The 18,552-nt window shown below is 37.8% G+C and overlaps 1 protein-coding gene across 6 annotated transcripts in view; it reads right to left on the bottom strand.

Annotated features, from left to right (window-relative positions):
• Nucleotides 1–18,552, bottom strand: part of CCDC85A (coiled-coil domain containing 85A) — a 193,733-nt gene that overhangs the window by 33,558 nt on the left and 141,623 nt on the right. For 5 of the 6 annotated variants that reach the window (XM_012477262.3, XM_021672866.2, XM_021672867.2 and 2 more), the window contains exon 3: nt 7,655–7,731. The exons of the other annotated variant lie outside the window; for it this stretch is intronic. In XM_012477262.3, coding sequence (XP_012332685.1) covers nt 7,655–7,731 — 77 coding nt within the window. The remainder of the gene's footprint in view (nt 1–7,654; nt 7,732–18,552) is intronic. 6 annotated transcript variants of the gene reach the window in all.

Genomic DNA, 18,552 nt, shown 5'->3' with positions numbered 1-18,552 from the left:
GTTTGGGAGGCTGAGGCAGGAGAATCACTGAAAACCCAGGAGGCGGAGGTTGCAGTGAGGCAAGATCACATCACTGCACTCCAGCCTGGGCGACAGAGCGAGCCTCTGTCTCAAGAAAGAGAGAAAGAGAAGGAAGGAAGGGAGGGAGGGAGGGAGGGAGGGAGGGAGGGAGGGAGCGAAGGAAGGAAAATAGAAGACTGTTTCATCTTTAACTTTATTTTTGGAATTATTTTGGATTTTTTTAAGCAAAAGAAGAATAAAAAACCATTTCTACAAGTTCAAGCCAACATTAGTTTCTCTTATAATTCCTTTTCAATTTTTTTTTCAAATATTCCTTAGTATTGCTTCTCATAAGTATCTACATTTCTAGTTGATATTACTATACAGTCAAACCTAAGACTGATAAAGTCCCACAATTTTTTGTGAAAAATTCTGTCAAGGACAGGTAACAATAATGCTACATTTTTATGGCTATTACAAATCAAAAAATGTTTTGAATGTACCCTGGTGATAGAATTATTAATATACCAGTGTAGATATAAAAAGACAACACTGTTAAATATGAATTACTGATAACACAGTCCCAAATAGTTCAGTACCTTTTAAATCATTCTATTAACAAGTTTAATCAGCAGCATGGCCATATTTTGTTTTCATTTCTCTTCCACCTATATTCTCTCATTAGAATGAAGATTTCTCATCATATATCAGAGATTCTCAAACAAGAACCCTCAGATATGAGGAAATCTCTGAAGAATGTTATGAACCCCCTCACTTTGAGAGCCTTCATGTTGCCTTAGACATTTTTCCTGTGAATTACACTCTCTCTGACATTTTTCTCTGACAAACTTTAGCTTTTCCCTTAATCCAGTCTCCATTTATTTAGGTTTTCCAGTATGATTTTTTTCTCCATAAATTTATTTTTCATATCTAATTACCTCTTTTATTCCAACACACCCACATCACTTGTGCTGCTCCCATCTGTCCCCTGAAAGCACTATTGAACTACACATAAAAGCCTTTTTCCTTTAATTACATAAATTATGGCAATTTAGAGAAAACAGTGCTCCATAAGCACTATTCATCTGGTGGAGTCCATTTTTTCCCAAGTATGACTCCAGCAGCAACCAATCCTTAATGGATTTAACTAATTTTTCCTATCAGTAGCATCCAGATTCTACACAGGTTGGGCAACATAATCAGGGTCGCTCTTCATGAGAAAAAAAGTATAATACTGCACAAGTTTCTCCTCAGGAATGCCAGAATGGTAATTTCTATGCAAATAACAGTTGAGGAATACCACCACTTGCTTTAAGGAGCTTGGAAAGCCTTACTCTGTGACAGTTTTTGTACAACAGTTACAGATTTTTTTTTTCAGAGCAAATCCAACCCTAAAAGAGCCATACATCTATGGCCCTATGAGACTAAAACAAACCAAAGGCAAAACAAAGTCAAAAAATGTGAAAAGCATAAAGAGGCAAAATGATTCATATCTAACTCCACAGCAAACAAGGAAACACACATAAGGGGAACCATGTGTCTGCGAGAAGCCTCCCTTCTCTGCCCCTTGCTGGTAATTCTGCATAAGCAGGGAGGTGAGGTAAGGGAAGCCTCCAGAGATGTAATGCTGGACCTGCGCTGTGTTGCCATGGAAGTGAGAGCTTGATTTCTTTAGCTTCTACATGGGTACCCTTCTCAGCACTTCTGGCAACAGTGACAGGTTCTTTTCCTTTGTTCAGAGACTGCTCTGGCAACTAACTGCCTTGCCTCTTCCTGAGGCAATGAAAGACTGCATTGCAAGGCCACATTGTAACCAAATTACTTGAGAGGGAGACTTTTCATTTCCCTTCCTAAAATTAGACTCTACTGTGTGTGCTAGCTCTACAGAAATAGAAATAGTTACTGGAAAGGGCTCATTCAGGCGTGATCTGAGTTACTATGCCTTTCAAACAGGTTTGCGGAGCCACAGCCCATGTGCAGGTATATGACAGCAGGCAGTGCCGGGTGCCTTTACGGATTTGGAAACTGGCTTGCAAATGCTGGCTTCAAGAGGTGGATGGTTTGTTCTGGGGAAGGTCTTGGGGGCACAAGGAATATATACTGCTTTCCAAGCAGATGTTAGTGCCAGAGCATTTGATCAAAAAGAACAGATTTCCTGATAGGACTTTTAACAAATGTACTTAATTGACTTGGGAGCTACAGCAAGCTGCTTATTCATGTCTCTAGTCAAGTCTCTATGATGCAAAATCCCAAATCAGCACAAAATAGGTGAGAATAGTTTAATAATAATAATTTTACATCAGCATTACATCTGAATAGTAACTGATGTCTTAAAGGGTAGCACTATATATTTATAATAAAATCATCAGGTAGGTATTCTATATTATCCATTTAAAGACATTTTCTAGTTGAATAGACTTCACTGCAGATGCAGCACATAAACATATCAACTACGTCTGTATTAAAAAAATCTTTGTGACCATCAAGGAAAGGATAATGAAATGAGTAGAAAGAGCTAAGCAAGCTTTTTGAATTTGGGCTAAAAATCAAATTTTAATTTCAAAATTTCAATTTTCAAACGATTACTGTAACTTATAATTTCCCCCACTGCCCTCCTCCAGTTCACTCTGAACCAAAAGGTTCCCTCTCACCACATTTTGTCAAGCACGAATTTTCCATACAGGGGTGGGTATTTGTATGTATATAATAAACCTTTAGGATTCTCAAGTACTTTGGAGATGTGTCAGGGAGAAGACCCTATAAAATGCATTTTTTTTCATTTATGTTGTATACCATGGTGTTAAGAAAAATTGAACATTTCTTGTCAAGCAGGGATAAAATAAATGTCTAACAAACCTCACATGGCTAAGCAGATCCAATGTTAGTTTTTAAGATAAATGTTTAAAAAAAACAAATTTGACAATAAGATAAAAATAGGTTTATTAGCTTAACTACACTGAATCATACTAATGGTATGAACCAATTAAGGGAGGCACTGTGCACATGATGGAAAGAACATTGAATAGGGCCAGGTACAGTGGCTCACCCCTGTAATCCCAGCACTTTGGGAGGCCAAGGCGGGCGGATCAGCAGGTCAGGCATTCAAGACCAACCTGGCCAACATGGTGAAACCCCGTCTCTGCTAAAAATACAAAAAGTTAGCTGGGCATGGTGGCATGTGCCTGTAATCCTAGCTACTGAGGAGGCTGAGGCAGGAGAATTGCTTGAAATGGGACCTGCTGGGAGGCAGAGGTTTCAGTGAGCTGAGATCACACCACTGGACTCCAGCCTGGGCTACAGAGTGAGACTCCATGTCAAAAACAAACAAACAAAAAAGAACACTGACTAGGCCTACATCTTACGTCTGACCTTAGTTAGCTGCCTGACAGGAGGATGCTCCTGACCTCTGTGAACCCAATACACCTTGACTAAAAGAGGAGGTTATCCTGTATGACATGTAAGGTTCTATCCAGCTCTGGAAATCGATGATTCTTTATATAGAGAAAGCCTGTATTTATTTGTAAGAACGTGTAGAAGATAGGCCTGTCCCTTTTTATTTTAATACAAAACTCCTTAAAACTACTTTACACCCTACTATGTCATTATTTTCAAACACCTACTTACATTATTGAGAGTGACACCATCTCACTGGATTCAAAAGTTAATAAAATCTCATAGACAGCAGCTACATTTATTTAAATAACAAACAATTTTTGTTTGAGGCTCACATCACATCCCATATGCATGCAGTGGAACTGACAGCCAGTGTGAGCAGTTTAGCATTATGTGTATTATGTGTATTGTAAGAAATTATATGCAATTCTTTGAAAAATATTTAACTGTGATCTTTAAAAAAATGTTTCCATTTGTTTATGTGCTCAGGAAGAATATCCAAAAGTTCAAGTGACCTTTAACTATCATTTGTGCTAACTTTTAAGAGGCATTTTCTTCTCAATAATAATACCTAGCACACAATTCAGCATTTTCTAAAAATAATAAGACTAGTTCTTACCTTAGGACACCTTTGAAATGTTGTGTTCACAAACTGGATTTAAAATACTGCTCAGTGATTCCTGTAGGACACAGTACACACCACGGCAGAGCAAGGAGCTCTACATTCACTGGGGATGACCTGCCATGGTGGCGTACAGAAACTCCATCAGCACTTCCTGCGGGCTCCTCTTCACCACTGGATAAAACCAACTTAATGTTCCCTGCCTTTATCTGGTCTGTTCTTGAATAAAGAGCCCCCCATTCTGGGACTTGAAAACTTCACATATGTATAAAACATGGGCCCAACCCTTTATTTACACCTGAGCCCACAAAATGTAAGAGCTGAGAAGAACCCCATCATTCACAAATGAAAAAACTGAGGTCTTTGCATTTAACCAGTGAGATATCCCCAAGCATTTATTATACTCATTTTGTTTATTTTTAAATATTTATATTGCTAGGGCAAATTTGTGACTTTCTTTTCATTATACACAATTTTATATAAAGAATAAAAATGAGCACTGAGGAAGATTTCTTCCTCCAGGACAATGCTTTATGTAATTAGTCTAAACTCTAAACTAAAAGCAAAAATCCTGGCTACAGCTTCAAAAGGTATTTTATATTCTTGGGATTCCAACTACCAATTCTTACTTGTTTATTCAAAGACAAATGGACATGCATTAATAAGCTTTGGAGTGAAAAGGAATACCTTCTAATCAAGGCATAGTGAACAAACTCTTATAATTGAAAATCAAGTGTTCAAATATTGAGATTAATTTATGGAAGGATGTCAGCTTGTCTCATCAAATTGACCTTGCAAATCAGCTAACATCATAGTTAAAAACAGTTTCTGTGGGGAAATCTCATGATACATTATTTGTAATAGTATCAATAACATCTAAGAACAAGTGGTACAGGCAAATGCCTTTAATACCGCCCAAGTCTCAGTCTCCAATGAGAATTCTCTTTACATAATGCTCACTGTCCTGAGATCCATTTATTGTGTTCCATCCTAGGGTCTTACCTACTGTCTGCGTTCACGTTAGCTTGTATTTATAGGTGTAATTGCAACTGGTACTTCTATTATGTCTCAGTAGTAAATGAAGGCACCACTCTCTGATACAGAAATTTAACAGAAATACTGTTTTTGAATTGACAAATCTGTTGCATTCTTTGCACATGTCCAATAGCATACTTCAAACAATGGGTTCTCTTTGCATTAAATTACTTTAACAAGTAAATAGCTGTTTAACTAAAACTAAAACATTATTTTGCCATTTGTAACACTGCTGAAATCAGCAAGAATCTGGCATGGTATAACTGGTACCATTTTTCCTTTGTAATGCTACTTATACTGATGGTGCATCCCACATCAATAACATCTTAGAATCAATAAAACATGATCTTTCTTAGCCATTTCTTAGAGAGAAAACAATGAAGCAAAACAAAATAACCAAAACCTTCCTTGTAGCAAAACAGTAATGTATTTAAAAGGATATAACTGAACACTTTAAATTGAGTAGTTGTTTAATCTTGCTTAGTCTTAACTATGCAAGTACTAAGTATTCAAATATACATACACATATCAACTATAAAGACTCTTCTGATTTTCCTTCAAGACTTCTAATACTCATTTTTATAGATTTTTAAAAATCAACCATGTCATCATTTTCACATTTGTTGTGCCTCTTTTTTTTATAAGATGGCATATATACTATTATTTTGCTGTTCGATGTCAGCCTCAATTCCTTCTCAGAGGGAAACTAAGAAACAAAAATCATTTGGATTTTTTTCCTATTTCTTTTACATTCCCAGTTGCCTGAGAAATGGCATAACCATGCATAATAAACTAACTATATTTTGTAGGTTTCTTTGTAGGAAGTAAGAAGTTAGACGTTTTCAGTCAAGGGCCTTAGCACAGTCATACTGTGAATTTAAAATAAAAGGCAAAAAGGAACACGAAAAAAATTTAAAAGGAAAATAATGAAGAGCAAAGAAACAACAAACCCACCAGTAGTGTTTTATTTCATGACACAAATAACCTCTTCAGTCATCACGAATTTTAATACATGTACAGTTTGAGAAGAGAGAGAAATACAGAAGTCCACCTTTAACCTCAGTTTCTGTTACTTGTAGTCAATCAGGGCCCAAAAATATTGAATGGAACATTCCAGAAATAAACAAGTTTTAAATTGTAGGCTGTTTTGAGCAGCATGATGAAACCTCATGCTGTCCTTGCTCTATCCCACCTGGGATGTATCCACACTGTCTACACTTCCTGCCTGTTAGTCACTTAATGGTCATCTCGATGATCAGACCAATGGTCACAGTAACTCAGTGCTTGTGTTCAAGAAACCCTTATTTAATTTAAGAGTATAAATAAGTTACTAATAATAACTTTGTTACTAGTGTTGTTAATCTTACTGTATCTAATTTATGAATTAAACTTTATCATATATACTTATGTATAGGAGAAAACACAGTATTGTAGGGATTGGTGCTATCCACGGTTTCAGGTATCCACTTGGGGTCTTGGAATGTATTCCCCTTGAAAAACAGGGTACAACTGCTATTGGTTTATTTTACTGAATCTCATGATTTCTGGGCAGACTGTTGCACAATGAAAGAAAGAAAAAAGGCATTCTTATGTGTAGTACCTGATAGCGCAAATCATCATTAATGAGCAAATGTAGTTCAAAACAAAACAAGATTAAAAAGATCTAAAATGTCTTTCTAAAAGATCTTTGCATTAATGTTCAAATTTCTTCTCCCGATATATAACCAATCTTTAACATTTTATTTAAACTACTGCTTACTAGTGGTTTGTGGTATAATTTTCCCTTAGTCACTTATGAAATAGAAATAATCACCAGAATGTAGAAAGAACCCTAGTGACTAATTTCTTAGAAAACTTCTTGTTATCAATATTAAAATATATTATTGTCTACATGCTTGGAAAGGAAACCAACCTAGAATCAGATCTGTTCAACTCCTCAACAAAACATTTTCTGATAACCACCTCCACAAAAAACCAGCATCATTCTCATAAAGTTAACAGCCCATGGAAAGGATTTTATAAGCAAAACGTATGGGAAGACATTAAATATCCCGGAAAAAAGTGCCACTTTACTTTAATAAGGGGAAAGAAATGAAGTCCCAAAGTAAAAACTGTCACTGTCATCACTTTGTTGCACTGAAAGAGTTTAATTATACCACAAAGAATTTTAGAATGTACTAATTTAATAAAATGTGAAAACTTCCAACTACCTACAGCTTTGCCTAGTTCAGAAATTAGCAAATTTCCAATTTAAATAAGAGCACCTTCCCTATATCCACAAACTGCATGCATGATGTATATGAGTAGTACTATCGATGTGTCTTTATTTTCTACTTCTCATTATTTTATCTTTTTCCTTTGTTTTTCCTTTCAAAATTACTTCACATTCTCATTTCAGACATCTGCATCCTTTAGTAACACTTAGAAATCTGGATAAGATGATGGCCATCATGGAACATAATCACACTCTACATTGATGAATGGCTATTTACAAAATGAGTTCTATCATTTAAAAGAGAAAACGTCATTGAGCTTTTAAATTCCAAATAAAATGCTACAACTCAAATGGCACTGACTAGCTATGAGCTTCTGGAAGTCACCCACCTGGGGCAGCATGCGATTTTCTTCCTCCAGCTGTCTTACTCTTGCCTCCAGCTGCCTAACATAGGACAAGGTTGATTCTAAAATTAAAAAGAAAGAACTCACATTATACACACAGGTCTTGTTTGGTGCACTGTCAGGATATTTCTGGCTTGATTTATTCAAATCAGATAGTGGCTATTTAGCCTGTTATTTAAAATAAGAAAAAAAAATTACCTCCCAGAAAAACAAGAAGTCACTGAAACTACAAGCAGTTTTGAACAATTTTACAATGTTAAGAAATATTAGACATGATACAAACTGGTATATTTACAGGTGGTAGTACACACAACTGACAGATGATTAGCATTAAGATTCTATGAAGAACTCTTACAAACCAGTAAGAAAAGACAAGTAAAGGTATGAAAAACATTTCTCAGAAGTGGAAACACACAAGACAAATAAACCTAAGAAAAGCAGTCCAACATCATTATTAATTAGTAAAATCACACATACTTAGAACAGGGCAAAAATCAGAATTCAAACCTGGATCTAATACCAAAATCCAGTCTCTCCACTGCTCTAAGGCCTTTTAGCTATTTTTAATCACTGAGAATTGAGATATTTCAGAGGGAAGACTTTTAAAAATATTTCTGAAATTGGATCGTCTTAAGATGGAACAAATACCAAAGTCAAATCATTTTTTATAAATCTTTCTTAAATGTTTAGTATTTCCTCTTCTGAAATAAAGTATATTGAGGTCAATTTAAAAAAAAGTATTAGAGAAAATTATAGGTGGTGAGACTGCGGGCTTTTGTACACCAACCAGTCTCAGAATAAAAGGCATCTTGAAGACAATTATACTTTCTTTTCTCCATATTTTGTACATTTTGAGTTGTCAATCAGTTGTTTCACATATACAAGACTATTTTGTAATGTTAACTATAACCAAAATAAACTATAAAGCCCCATTTTTTTAAAAAAACACAAAAAACAAAATTTTTCAAACATCCAGTTCCCTTTATTTCCCCCAATAAAAATTTCAAGTCTTAAGAAAAATATTTGTCCTTTTCAAAAACCTATAGTAATTGACAGAAAAACCATCAAAGAGCTATTTAGAGTTAGAATGAATTTTGACTGATTTTGGCTGACTGTGACAGAGATCCAAGTTTTTCACAAATGGTTAGGTAAACCAGGCTCAGACCTGAAATTGATTCTTGTTTTCATTTCTTCATGAGCTCAGGCATGTGCTGAAAGCTCAGGATCATTATCACGCTCAGTCTCTGTTCCATACTGAAACTCTAAAGTTTACAGCTTTATGTCAGGAAAAGAGGTCACAAGTCAAGAAACTTGAAGTTTTATGTCTACGAACAATCTGATAGTAACTCTGCTTCATTAAAGTGAAAATATTCAAGGTCATCACATAGTAACATAGTTGCAATTCATTCATTATACAAGAACAAACATATTTCAGGTGCAGTGAAAGGTACACAGCAATAGAATTTCTCCAGAGCCCACTTCTGTTATATCAGTAGCTAGTCAAATAAGAGCAGGGCAGGAGAGAGCTCCCCTCAGCCCACCCATCAAGAATGTTGGGCAACCATCAGGCAATGGTCAGGTGGTTGTTAACTGTCTCTCTAAAACAATAATTAGTTGCAGCCACCACCACGGAACGCCAGTCTCCCAGTAGATAGGAAAAAACCTGGTACTGGTGATCAGCAGTTCCCCAATAAGATCTCTGGAGTTGGGCGAGTGGGCTCAAGCATGGGCTAAGTGGAAAAACGGCAGGTTTGACTGGTATATGGCTTTCCTCTGAGAATGCTAGACTGCTAAGGGAAGAATGCTTCAAGTGAGCATGCATACATATCCAGTAAACACACTGCGCATGCTCCCCTCCCAAGTGCTAGCAGGTCACTGCACATACGGACAGCCCACCTCAAGGGAAGAATCAAGTTAGAAGGGACATGAGACTCCTGAAGCAGGCCAATGTATAAAACCCCAGGTCAAAAGGTCAAACAGTGCCCTAGATCACGCAAGTTGCCCACCTGACCCTCTTCCAAGTGTACTTTACTTCCTTTCATTCCAGCTGTAAAGCTTTTTAAGAAATTTTTACTCCTGCTCTAAAATTTGCCTTGTTCTCTCCTTCTGCTTTATGCCCCTCAGTAAAATTATTTCTTCTGAGGAGGCAAGAACTGAGACTGCTGCAGACTCATATGGTTTTGCTGTCAGTAACACTTCCATAGTTAATATTGAAGCAGAAGAACCTGTTCAGTGTTCATGTTCTTCAGCCTCAGACACACGAAAAGAGCAAGAAGCAATATGGTAGTGCACCTAAGTGTCTGGAGCCCCTAAGGATCCACAGTTAGAAAAATATTAATGCCATGATCTTAAATGCATCATGAAAACACAATTGTTTTCATGTGGAAATAGTTTATATGAACCCAATTCCATATTTGTGACCTCCAAAGCAATGAGCTAACATTTTCTTTTCTAAAATATATACTATCAGTCCTTAATTTATGAATACAACAATTAAGCTCATTCAGAAATGAGCTAGTTTAGAGCAGACCTGTTTTCCAAAATTGCGTGCAGAAAGCCCCCATCACTAACATTAACACGATGACCCATAGACCTCACATCATTGGAAAGGATTAGCTTTGAGCATTTCTCATATAATAGAAACACAGGTAAAGAAAATTGAAGACATTTGCTAAAGCTATCCTTTCATTTTTTTAGCTTAATAAAATGTTAAAACTCTGCTTTATGGACTTTTCCAAAGAGGGAAAAAAGTATGCAGCATAAATGAATAGCAAAGTTATTGATTTCCTGAGTCTGCTTTACTCTTGCAAATGAATAAGTGATTTGCAGATCATCAAGATGTGAATGTAGATTGCCTGATTTACACTGTTTTGCAAGCCCTGCTCTTTCCTCTGGAAAAACAACCACTTGCTAAGGCCATCCAAGTGAAAAGTTGATCCACAATATTCTATTTAAACCACACAAAAATAAAGTTATTTTCTTTTTTGTTCACAATTTACACCTTATCTTTATTGCCCCTATGATGCACTATCTCTAAGGCTGTGATACTTAAAGCAGATGAAAAGACTGCACAGATTGATTCAGGTGATCTTTGAAAAATGCTATTGAATGAAATTTGTTTTAATTCAGTGAGTATCTTCTGTCCCCTTTATTTCTCTTTTCAAAATCTTTGCAGTTTATATATCTGATATTTTCACCAAGTCTCTACTTACATTATGAAAGTATTATGTCACTTCAGGAAAAAAATGGGGCAAATTCCTGAGTTTGGAAAAATATTCTCTAACTCCCACTTTTAATGTTGAATTACAATAGATCATGTCTATATCTTTTTTCTAAAGCATTCACTGCAAATATGGTCTGGAACAAGAAGAGACAGAATATTTTTAAACAGGTGAAATAATGAAAAACATAGCTTTACAGTGAAGGCAAGGGCAAAAATACTTTGAGTTCATTCATTCAACAAACATTTATTGTGTCACTGATTTGTGTCAGGCACTGTTCTAGGGTTAGGATGAAGATAAGGCCAGTTATTGCAAGCCTTAATAAGTTTCTGAGAACACACATTCTCTTTTAGATTACAAGTGTTTCAGAAGGTCCTGTTAATTGTTCCAGGCTCTTAGCCTCTGTTGCAATTATTACTTAACAATTAATGGACACCCGAACAAGAATTCACTCTTCCTGAGGGTAAAACACAGGAAGAATATCTGATCTACATGTATAAATAAGAGTACTCAGGCTGTTTTGTTTTATTCAGAAAGAAACTGATTACACCTTTAATGGGAGTGGAGTAGAAAAATACTTTTCTGGAATATACTGTGAGATCAGCATTGGGTCCCCAAATCCCTATAGGAAAAGCCATTTAAAAAAATCTAATCCCCCAACTGTGACATGAGAAAGAATGAAGAAATACTTGTTTAGTTAAAACCTTGGGATTTCGAGGTTTGTTACTGATCACAGGTCAGCTGAGCCTGATTAGTAGTGCATAACCAATAATTAGGTTTTTTAATGTAAGCTATATTTTAAATAAAACAGAATAAAATAAAATATAGGAAACTTTTTTTATTGCATTTTAGGTTTTGGGGTACATGTGAAGAACATGCAAGATTGTTGCATAGGTACACACATGGCAGTGTGATTTGCTGCCTTCCTCCCCTTCACCTCTATCTGGCATTTCTCCTCATGCTATCTCTCCCCAACTCTTTTTTAAAAAGATACATCCAAGTCCACATCTGATAGTTAGTCATTAGGAAAAATTGATAGAATTTTCTCATGGTGTGAGGAAGAGAGGAAGAAAGCCTTTTGGATGCTGGAACACATTTGACCACATCCACTACAACCCCCTTCCCCATGCTGCTTTTTCCCTTCTTTTCCTTTTCCAAGGGTGTCAGCTATAAAATAAGCTGATCTCCCGGTGCACTCAGGGGACGTGATGGACAGCTGTACCTACGGGAAGTGTCTGACAAGAATTGGCATTCATTTTATTATAAAGTCATTAATAGAAAGCTGCATTTGAATATACTACAATTTAAATCGAACATTACATTTTATGCCAGTAGCTGACAGCTTCACAAAACTGAGACTTCAGAATGCCATTTTGGCTTTTAGAACTCTGAGAATGAGCCTCCAAAAGCATGAAAAATAGCCAAATTCTCAGCTACACAGTACATAAATATATATGCATTATAAAAGGAGCCTATATTCAAGAAACTTATAAGCAGTTGGGGTATATAATAAGAGAGAAAAAAATAATATGGTAATTTGAAATTTAGTGCTAAATCCTGTTAAAGAGGAGCAAAGAATAAAATCAACATTGGCGGTAGTACTTATGAAGGAGAAACTCAAGCTTAAAATGCATCAGTAGAATTTTGATAGGCCAGAGAGATATGAGTAGAGCCACAGGTGGACCTGGGCCAGAAACCAAAAATGATCCTGTCGTAAGCACAGAAGGAAAGCAATCACGTGATGGAAAAGGAAGGGACATCAGGGTACAGGAAGAGAGGCTAGGTTATTTCCCACAGTGACACATCTGAAAAAACAAACATCAAATCATGGTAATCCAATAGCTATTTGCTTTAAACCTCCCAAAAGTTATATTGTTTCTCTTTCCACCCTGGGAAACCTATAGGCATCTAGACATTAGAAAAGTAAGGTGAAGCAAACAAAATTGTTGTGAAAATCCAATGACATCTTCAAAATGTTCTCTAGGTTAATCTCAGGCCCATTTTCAAAGGAGAAACCATTCTTTGAACCTACATGTCAAAGTTCTCAGCATCTCTTGCAAGAAAAACAAATTAAGAAACATGCATAAGAATTCCACTAAATTGCTCATCTTCTGAATTCCAATTTTAGAGGTAGAATGTACCTTACAGGTTTTCTTGTTTGTTTGTTTTTTGAGATGGAGTTTTACTCTTGTTGCCCAGGCTAGAATGCAATGGCAGTCTTGGTTCACTGTAGCCTCTGCATCTTGGGTTTAAGTGTCTCCTGTCTCAGCCTCCCCAGCAGCTGGGATTATAGGCACTGCCACCACGCCTGTCTAATTTTAGTGTTTTTAGTAGAGACGGGGTTTCACCACGTTGGCCAGGCTGGTCTTGAACTTGTGACCTCAGGTGATCTGCCTGCCTCGGTCTCTCAAAGTGCTGAGACTACAGGCAGTGGCATAAGCCACTGCACCTGGCCCCTTACAGGTTTTCTAATTCAATTTGTGACACAGTCCTCTGACTTATTTTGCAGATGAGAAAACTAAAACAGTGGCTTGCAACTGTAATGCTAGCACTTTGGGAGGCCGAGGTGGGCAGATCACCTGAGGTCAGGAGTTTGAGACTAGCCTGGCCAACATGGTGAAACGCTGTCTCTACTAAAAATACAAAAATTAGCTGGGCATGGTGGAACATGCCTGTAATCCTTGCTACTCAAGAGGCTGAGACAGGAGAATTGCATCAACCTGGGAGGTGAAGGTTACAGTGAGCTGAGATACTGCCATTGCGCTCCAGCCTCGGGGGACAAGAGTGAAACTCCATCTCAAAAAAAAAAAAAGTGTATAGGAGGAAAATTATCTGGAAGACTATATAGTGGCCATGAATTTATAGATGTTAGTTTTTATGTGGCTCTCTAAGAATTAAGTCTCTGTGTTGGCTCATTGTTTATCCCCTTCAAAAATCATGTTGAAATTTAATTGTCATTTTAACAGTATTAACAGGTGGGGCCTTTAAGTAGTAACTAGGCCATGAGGGCTCCACTCTCTTGAGTGGGATTGGTGCTGTTATAAAAAGATGTGTTTGAGATTTGCCCGGTGGCTCACACCTGTAATCCCAGAACTTTGGGAGGCTGAGGCAGATGGATCACCTGACATCAGGGGTTCAAGACCAGCCTGGCCAACATGGTGAAACCTCGTCTCTACTGAAAATAGAAAAATCAGCCGGGTGTGGTGGCAGGCGCCTGTATTCCCAGCTACTCTGGAGGCTGAGGCGAAAGAATTGCTTGACCCCAGGAGGCGGAGGTTGCAGTGAGCTGAGATCGTGCCACTGCACTCCAGCCTGAGCAACAGAGCAAGACTCTGTCTCAAAAAAAAAAAAAAAAAAAAAGACCCAAAAAAACAGATGAGTCTGGCCCCCTCTTGCTGTCTTACCTTCCGCCATGACATGATGTAGCAAGAAAGCCCTCACTGAATACCAACTCCTTGATCTTGGACTCCTCAGCCTCTAGAACTGTGAGCCAATAAATTTCTGTTCACTATAAATCACTCAGTCTGTGATATTCTGTTATAGTAGCAAAAAGTGGACTAAGATAGTCTTTCACAGCAAAACAGTCCAATAGCCACATGCTTTCCAATTCATAGACAAACTTTTAATAAATCTCAAGCTCTAAAGACATGGCTGACACTCATTCCATATGAATCCCACTATTCACAGGCTTTTTCACATCCCTAAGGAAATTACTTCAGAACTGTACATTTTAAAAATTATTACTGTTCTGAAACAGTGTTTTTCTTTTTCAGGCAAGCAAAGGTCAGCCTCCTACTTAGAATCCATATTAACTCCACAAGTATAAGTGATTATATTTCTCACTAAAATTTGATGCTTTTTTTATTTTAAAAAATGTCTTGTTGGAACTAGCACTTTCAGATTTGCCTGGATGTTTAATTCATACCACCTTATTAACAGAAATAGAATTTTTAGTGGGGCTTTAATTGCCCTAAATAAGCTAAAATTGATATCAGATCTTGCTCTAGTCCACTATTTTTGAAGAAATTTCTACTTTTCTCAGAACCTTTTCTCTCTGCCCACCCACAAGAGATGAGAGTTATTTCCTGTCCCTTTCCTCCCATGCAGAAACCCTTTCAGTGGCCCAGAGCTCTTAACTCTGTCTCTGCCCACACATTCCCCGAGCCAGAAGTACTTTCCTCATTCTTCTCTGCCTAGTCAAAGACTCCCTATTCTTCCTTTCATGAAATGAAAAATAGCTTTCCAATAATTAGAAATGCCAAAGATTGAAACATACTGCTTTGTACCCTAATGTGCTCATGTTGTTGGAGGTATTCAGAGAAAGCTCAGTGAGATTTTTGCAAAGCTGTCTACCTCTTTATACTGTTAGGCTGATCCCTTTAATTCTGAAGGCCAATAATTCTACAGTATCAAATTCTCCCGCTCTATGAGTCTGTTTCAATTTTCCTTTTCCTCACCTTGTTTTGTCATTGAATCACATACTGAATATCTGTGACTTCTCTACCTATTTCTTATAGTGTTGTTTTCAACATTTGCCCCAAAATGCTACATGAAAATATTTCACTAACCCTCAAACACGGACTGGTTGTGTTCCCTGCAGGAGTTTAATGAATATTTGGTAATTTAATATTAAAACACTTCTTCACCCATTGGTTATTATCTGCTGTGTGCCAGATATTGTTCTAGGTCCTAGGGACATAGTAGCAATAGGAATGATATGATCTGGGTGTTTATGGAGCCCACATTCCAGTGGGGAAGACCAAAGCAGTAAAAAGCAAGTAAGATATTTTATGAAGGTGATTTGTACAACAAAGACAACAGAACAAACCAAAGTACTAGGACAGACGACAGATTTGGGGAAGATAGCTACTTCAGGAAGCATGGTTTGGAAAGGGCTCTCTCAGAGAAATAAGATCCTCACATGAATAAGCCAACTATGCAAAGATCTTGGAGAAGAGAGTTTTAGGCAGAAGGAAAGGCGGTGCTGAGAAGCACTTGCTGGGAAGACCCATATTCTGGAATCTAGTCATGGAGAAGGAAGTGACAGCAGCTTGAGATAAGAATCTGTTTGTCTTGTCACCTTCCTCCACTGCTGAAATTTTTAAAGACTTGTGCTCTTTTTGGATGTTTATACTTAGACCTAGTTTTAGACGCCTCAGCTAGTACGCTTTCATTTTAACAAAAATGTTAGCATTATGCATGGTTCCTCTCTCACACCCCACTTCCCTTCCATTGGGCATTTTTTTTTGACCCTACCTCCAAAATATCTTGAGAATCCAACCTCACAATAGTTTCCTACAAAGGACCTGCTTCTATTCTTGCCTCCTCTTCCCCCAGGGCTATTTTCACTCACGGTCTATTCCAAACCCATGGCTGCTAGAGTTTGGAATTTCTAAAATGCTAAGTCTGATCACATCCTTCTTTATTCCAACCCCTGGAGTAGCTTCACCATTTGGCTCCAAATTAGTCAGAGTTCTTAAAAAGTCCATCAGGGCCGTGTGTGATCTGACTACCTGTTCTCTCTGTGGCCTCATGCTCTCATTCACTCTGCACCAGCCACAGGGCCTCCTTTCTGCTCCTGAACACTACAGGTGTCTTCTTGCCTCAGGAGATTTGCCTTAGTTGTACCCTCTTCCCAGAATGCTCTTCCTCCAGACAGTTGTTCGGCTAACTTCCTCACCTCTTACAGGTCTTTGTCCAAATCACAAGTTCTCCCTGGGATTTGCCCAGTCCTCTCATTGATCCTGCCACCTGCCCCGCCTCCCCCAACTCCTGATCTGCTTTATCCTGCTGTACTACTGTACTACTTTATTTTCATCAAAATACTTCACCACCTTCTATTAGACAAATTAGCTTGTTCATGTGTTATGTGTATTATATAAAGTCTGTTTCTCCCTACCAAAATGTAAACTCCACAAGACAGGGATCTTTGTCTATCATGTTAAGTGACATAGTTGAGTGCCTAGAATAGTGTCTGGCACAATAAAATTCTACTGAATGAAGGAATCAACCAGTTATGTAGAAAGTCCCCTAAAGGAAATTATTTCACAGCATAGACCTATACTTTTCCATTATTTCAGGCAGAACAGGATTTGTATTTAAATGGGGCCTAATACCAATTCTGTAATGCCATTTGAAAATCACTCTATGGAACATTAAACTGCGGATGGAAACTTTGGACAGGTTCTCAAATGACGTCAGATTCTACCATTTGTGGGTAATTTCAGTAAAAAGTCTGAAATGTTCACCAGGCTCAAAAATGTGGAGGAGGGAGAGAAGAGGGAGACAGGGGGAAAAGGGGGGCAGTGAGAGAGGGGAAGAGAGACACACAGAGACAGTGAGGGACAGGGCGAGGGAGAGAGAAACAGCACCTGCTGGGGAGTGCTATGGCCTGAGTGCTGTGTGCCTCCAAAATATTTATGTTGAAACCTAACCCCCAAGGTGAGGGTATTAAGAGATGGAGCTCTGAAGAGATGACTAAGTCATGAGAGAATGGGATTAACACCTTTATAAAAGAGGCTTGCAGGAGTCCTTTTCCCTTCAGGGCAGGTGCTACCTATGAGGTGAGTGCCTTCGTCCTGGACTTTCCAACCTCCAAAACTGTAAGCAATAAATTTCTGTTGTTTATAAATTGCCCAACCTAAGGTATTCTGTTGTATCAGCCTGAAAGGACTACACTGGGGTGGCAAGGAGAGAGAGACACACACAGAATTAGGTGTTGGGGAGTCTACACAATATGGACCATTTCTACTACTAAAGTCCTGGAATATAGCCTAAAGTCCCCTCAGCTAGAAATCTACTTAAGTTAATTTTCTCTTTTGGTTACAAATGCCCAATGGAAGGAAGTTAAACTTCACCTGAACATCCGCCCCACCCACCACCTATTCCACCTCCCTGGAGGGGTCATAAGGGAGCAGAAGCAGGTACAGGGCAGTGTCAATGCACAGGGCAGGTGTCAGTTAGACACTGACTGAGGGCTTTGCGGTGCCAGAGGGCAGCCTGAGGTGGGGGACAGCGAGCAGCTGTCCATATCAAAAGGGCATTATTTTGTGAAGAGAAAACTCTGTAATTTCAAAGCAAAAGAAAAGCAGACCTATGTGCTGTCCTGTATAATTATAACGAAGGCTGAAAATACTGAATCATTTTCCAAGACGGGTTTGATGAAAAAATCATGAGTGCTGTTCTTTTACTGCCATGCAAGTGCTGTGTTTTCCGAAACAGCAGTGATTTTTGTTTCATTTAGTATTTTCTATAAAAGAGTAAATAAGTGAACATCTAAAATGATGGTTTGGGCATAAATCAATTTAGAAACCAGAAAAAAATTATTAGGGTCTATGTATGTCCTAACTTTTGTACCAGAAAATCATCACCATAAATGTGTTCAACCTCCCAATGTTCGGAAAGCAAAGAGTTTTTTGGGTTTTTTTGGTATGAATTTAAAAGGTATAAGTGCAGTTTTGTTAAACGGATATACTGCAGAGTGCTGAAGTCTGAGTTTTTAGTGTAACCATCACCCAAATAATGTATATTGTACCCATTAAGTAATTTGTTTTGAATTTTAAGTTCCGGGATACATATGCAGAACGTGCAGGTTTGTTACATAGGTATACATGTGCCATAAGGGTTTGCTGTACCTATCAACCTGTCATGTTGGTGTTAAGC

Source organism: Aotus nancymaae, unplaced genomic scaffold, assembly GCF_030222135.1.
Source record: "Aotus nancymaae isolate 86718 unplaced genomic scaffold, 86718_ANA_hifiasm-v0.15.2.pri h1tg000057l, whole genome shotgun sequence".
NCBI classification, from domain to species: domain Eukaryota; kingdom Metazoa; phylum Chordata; class Mammalia; order Primates; family Aotidae; genus Aotus; species Aotus nancymaae.
The sequence above is the reverse complement of the archived record's forward strand: the minus strand, read 5'-3'. Positions and strand labels throughout refer to the sequence as shown.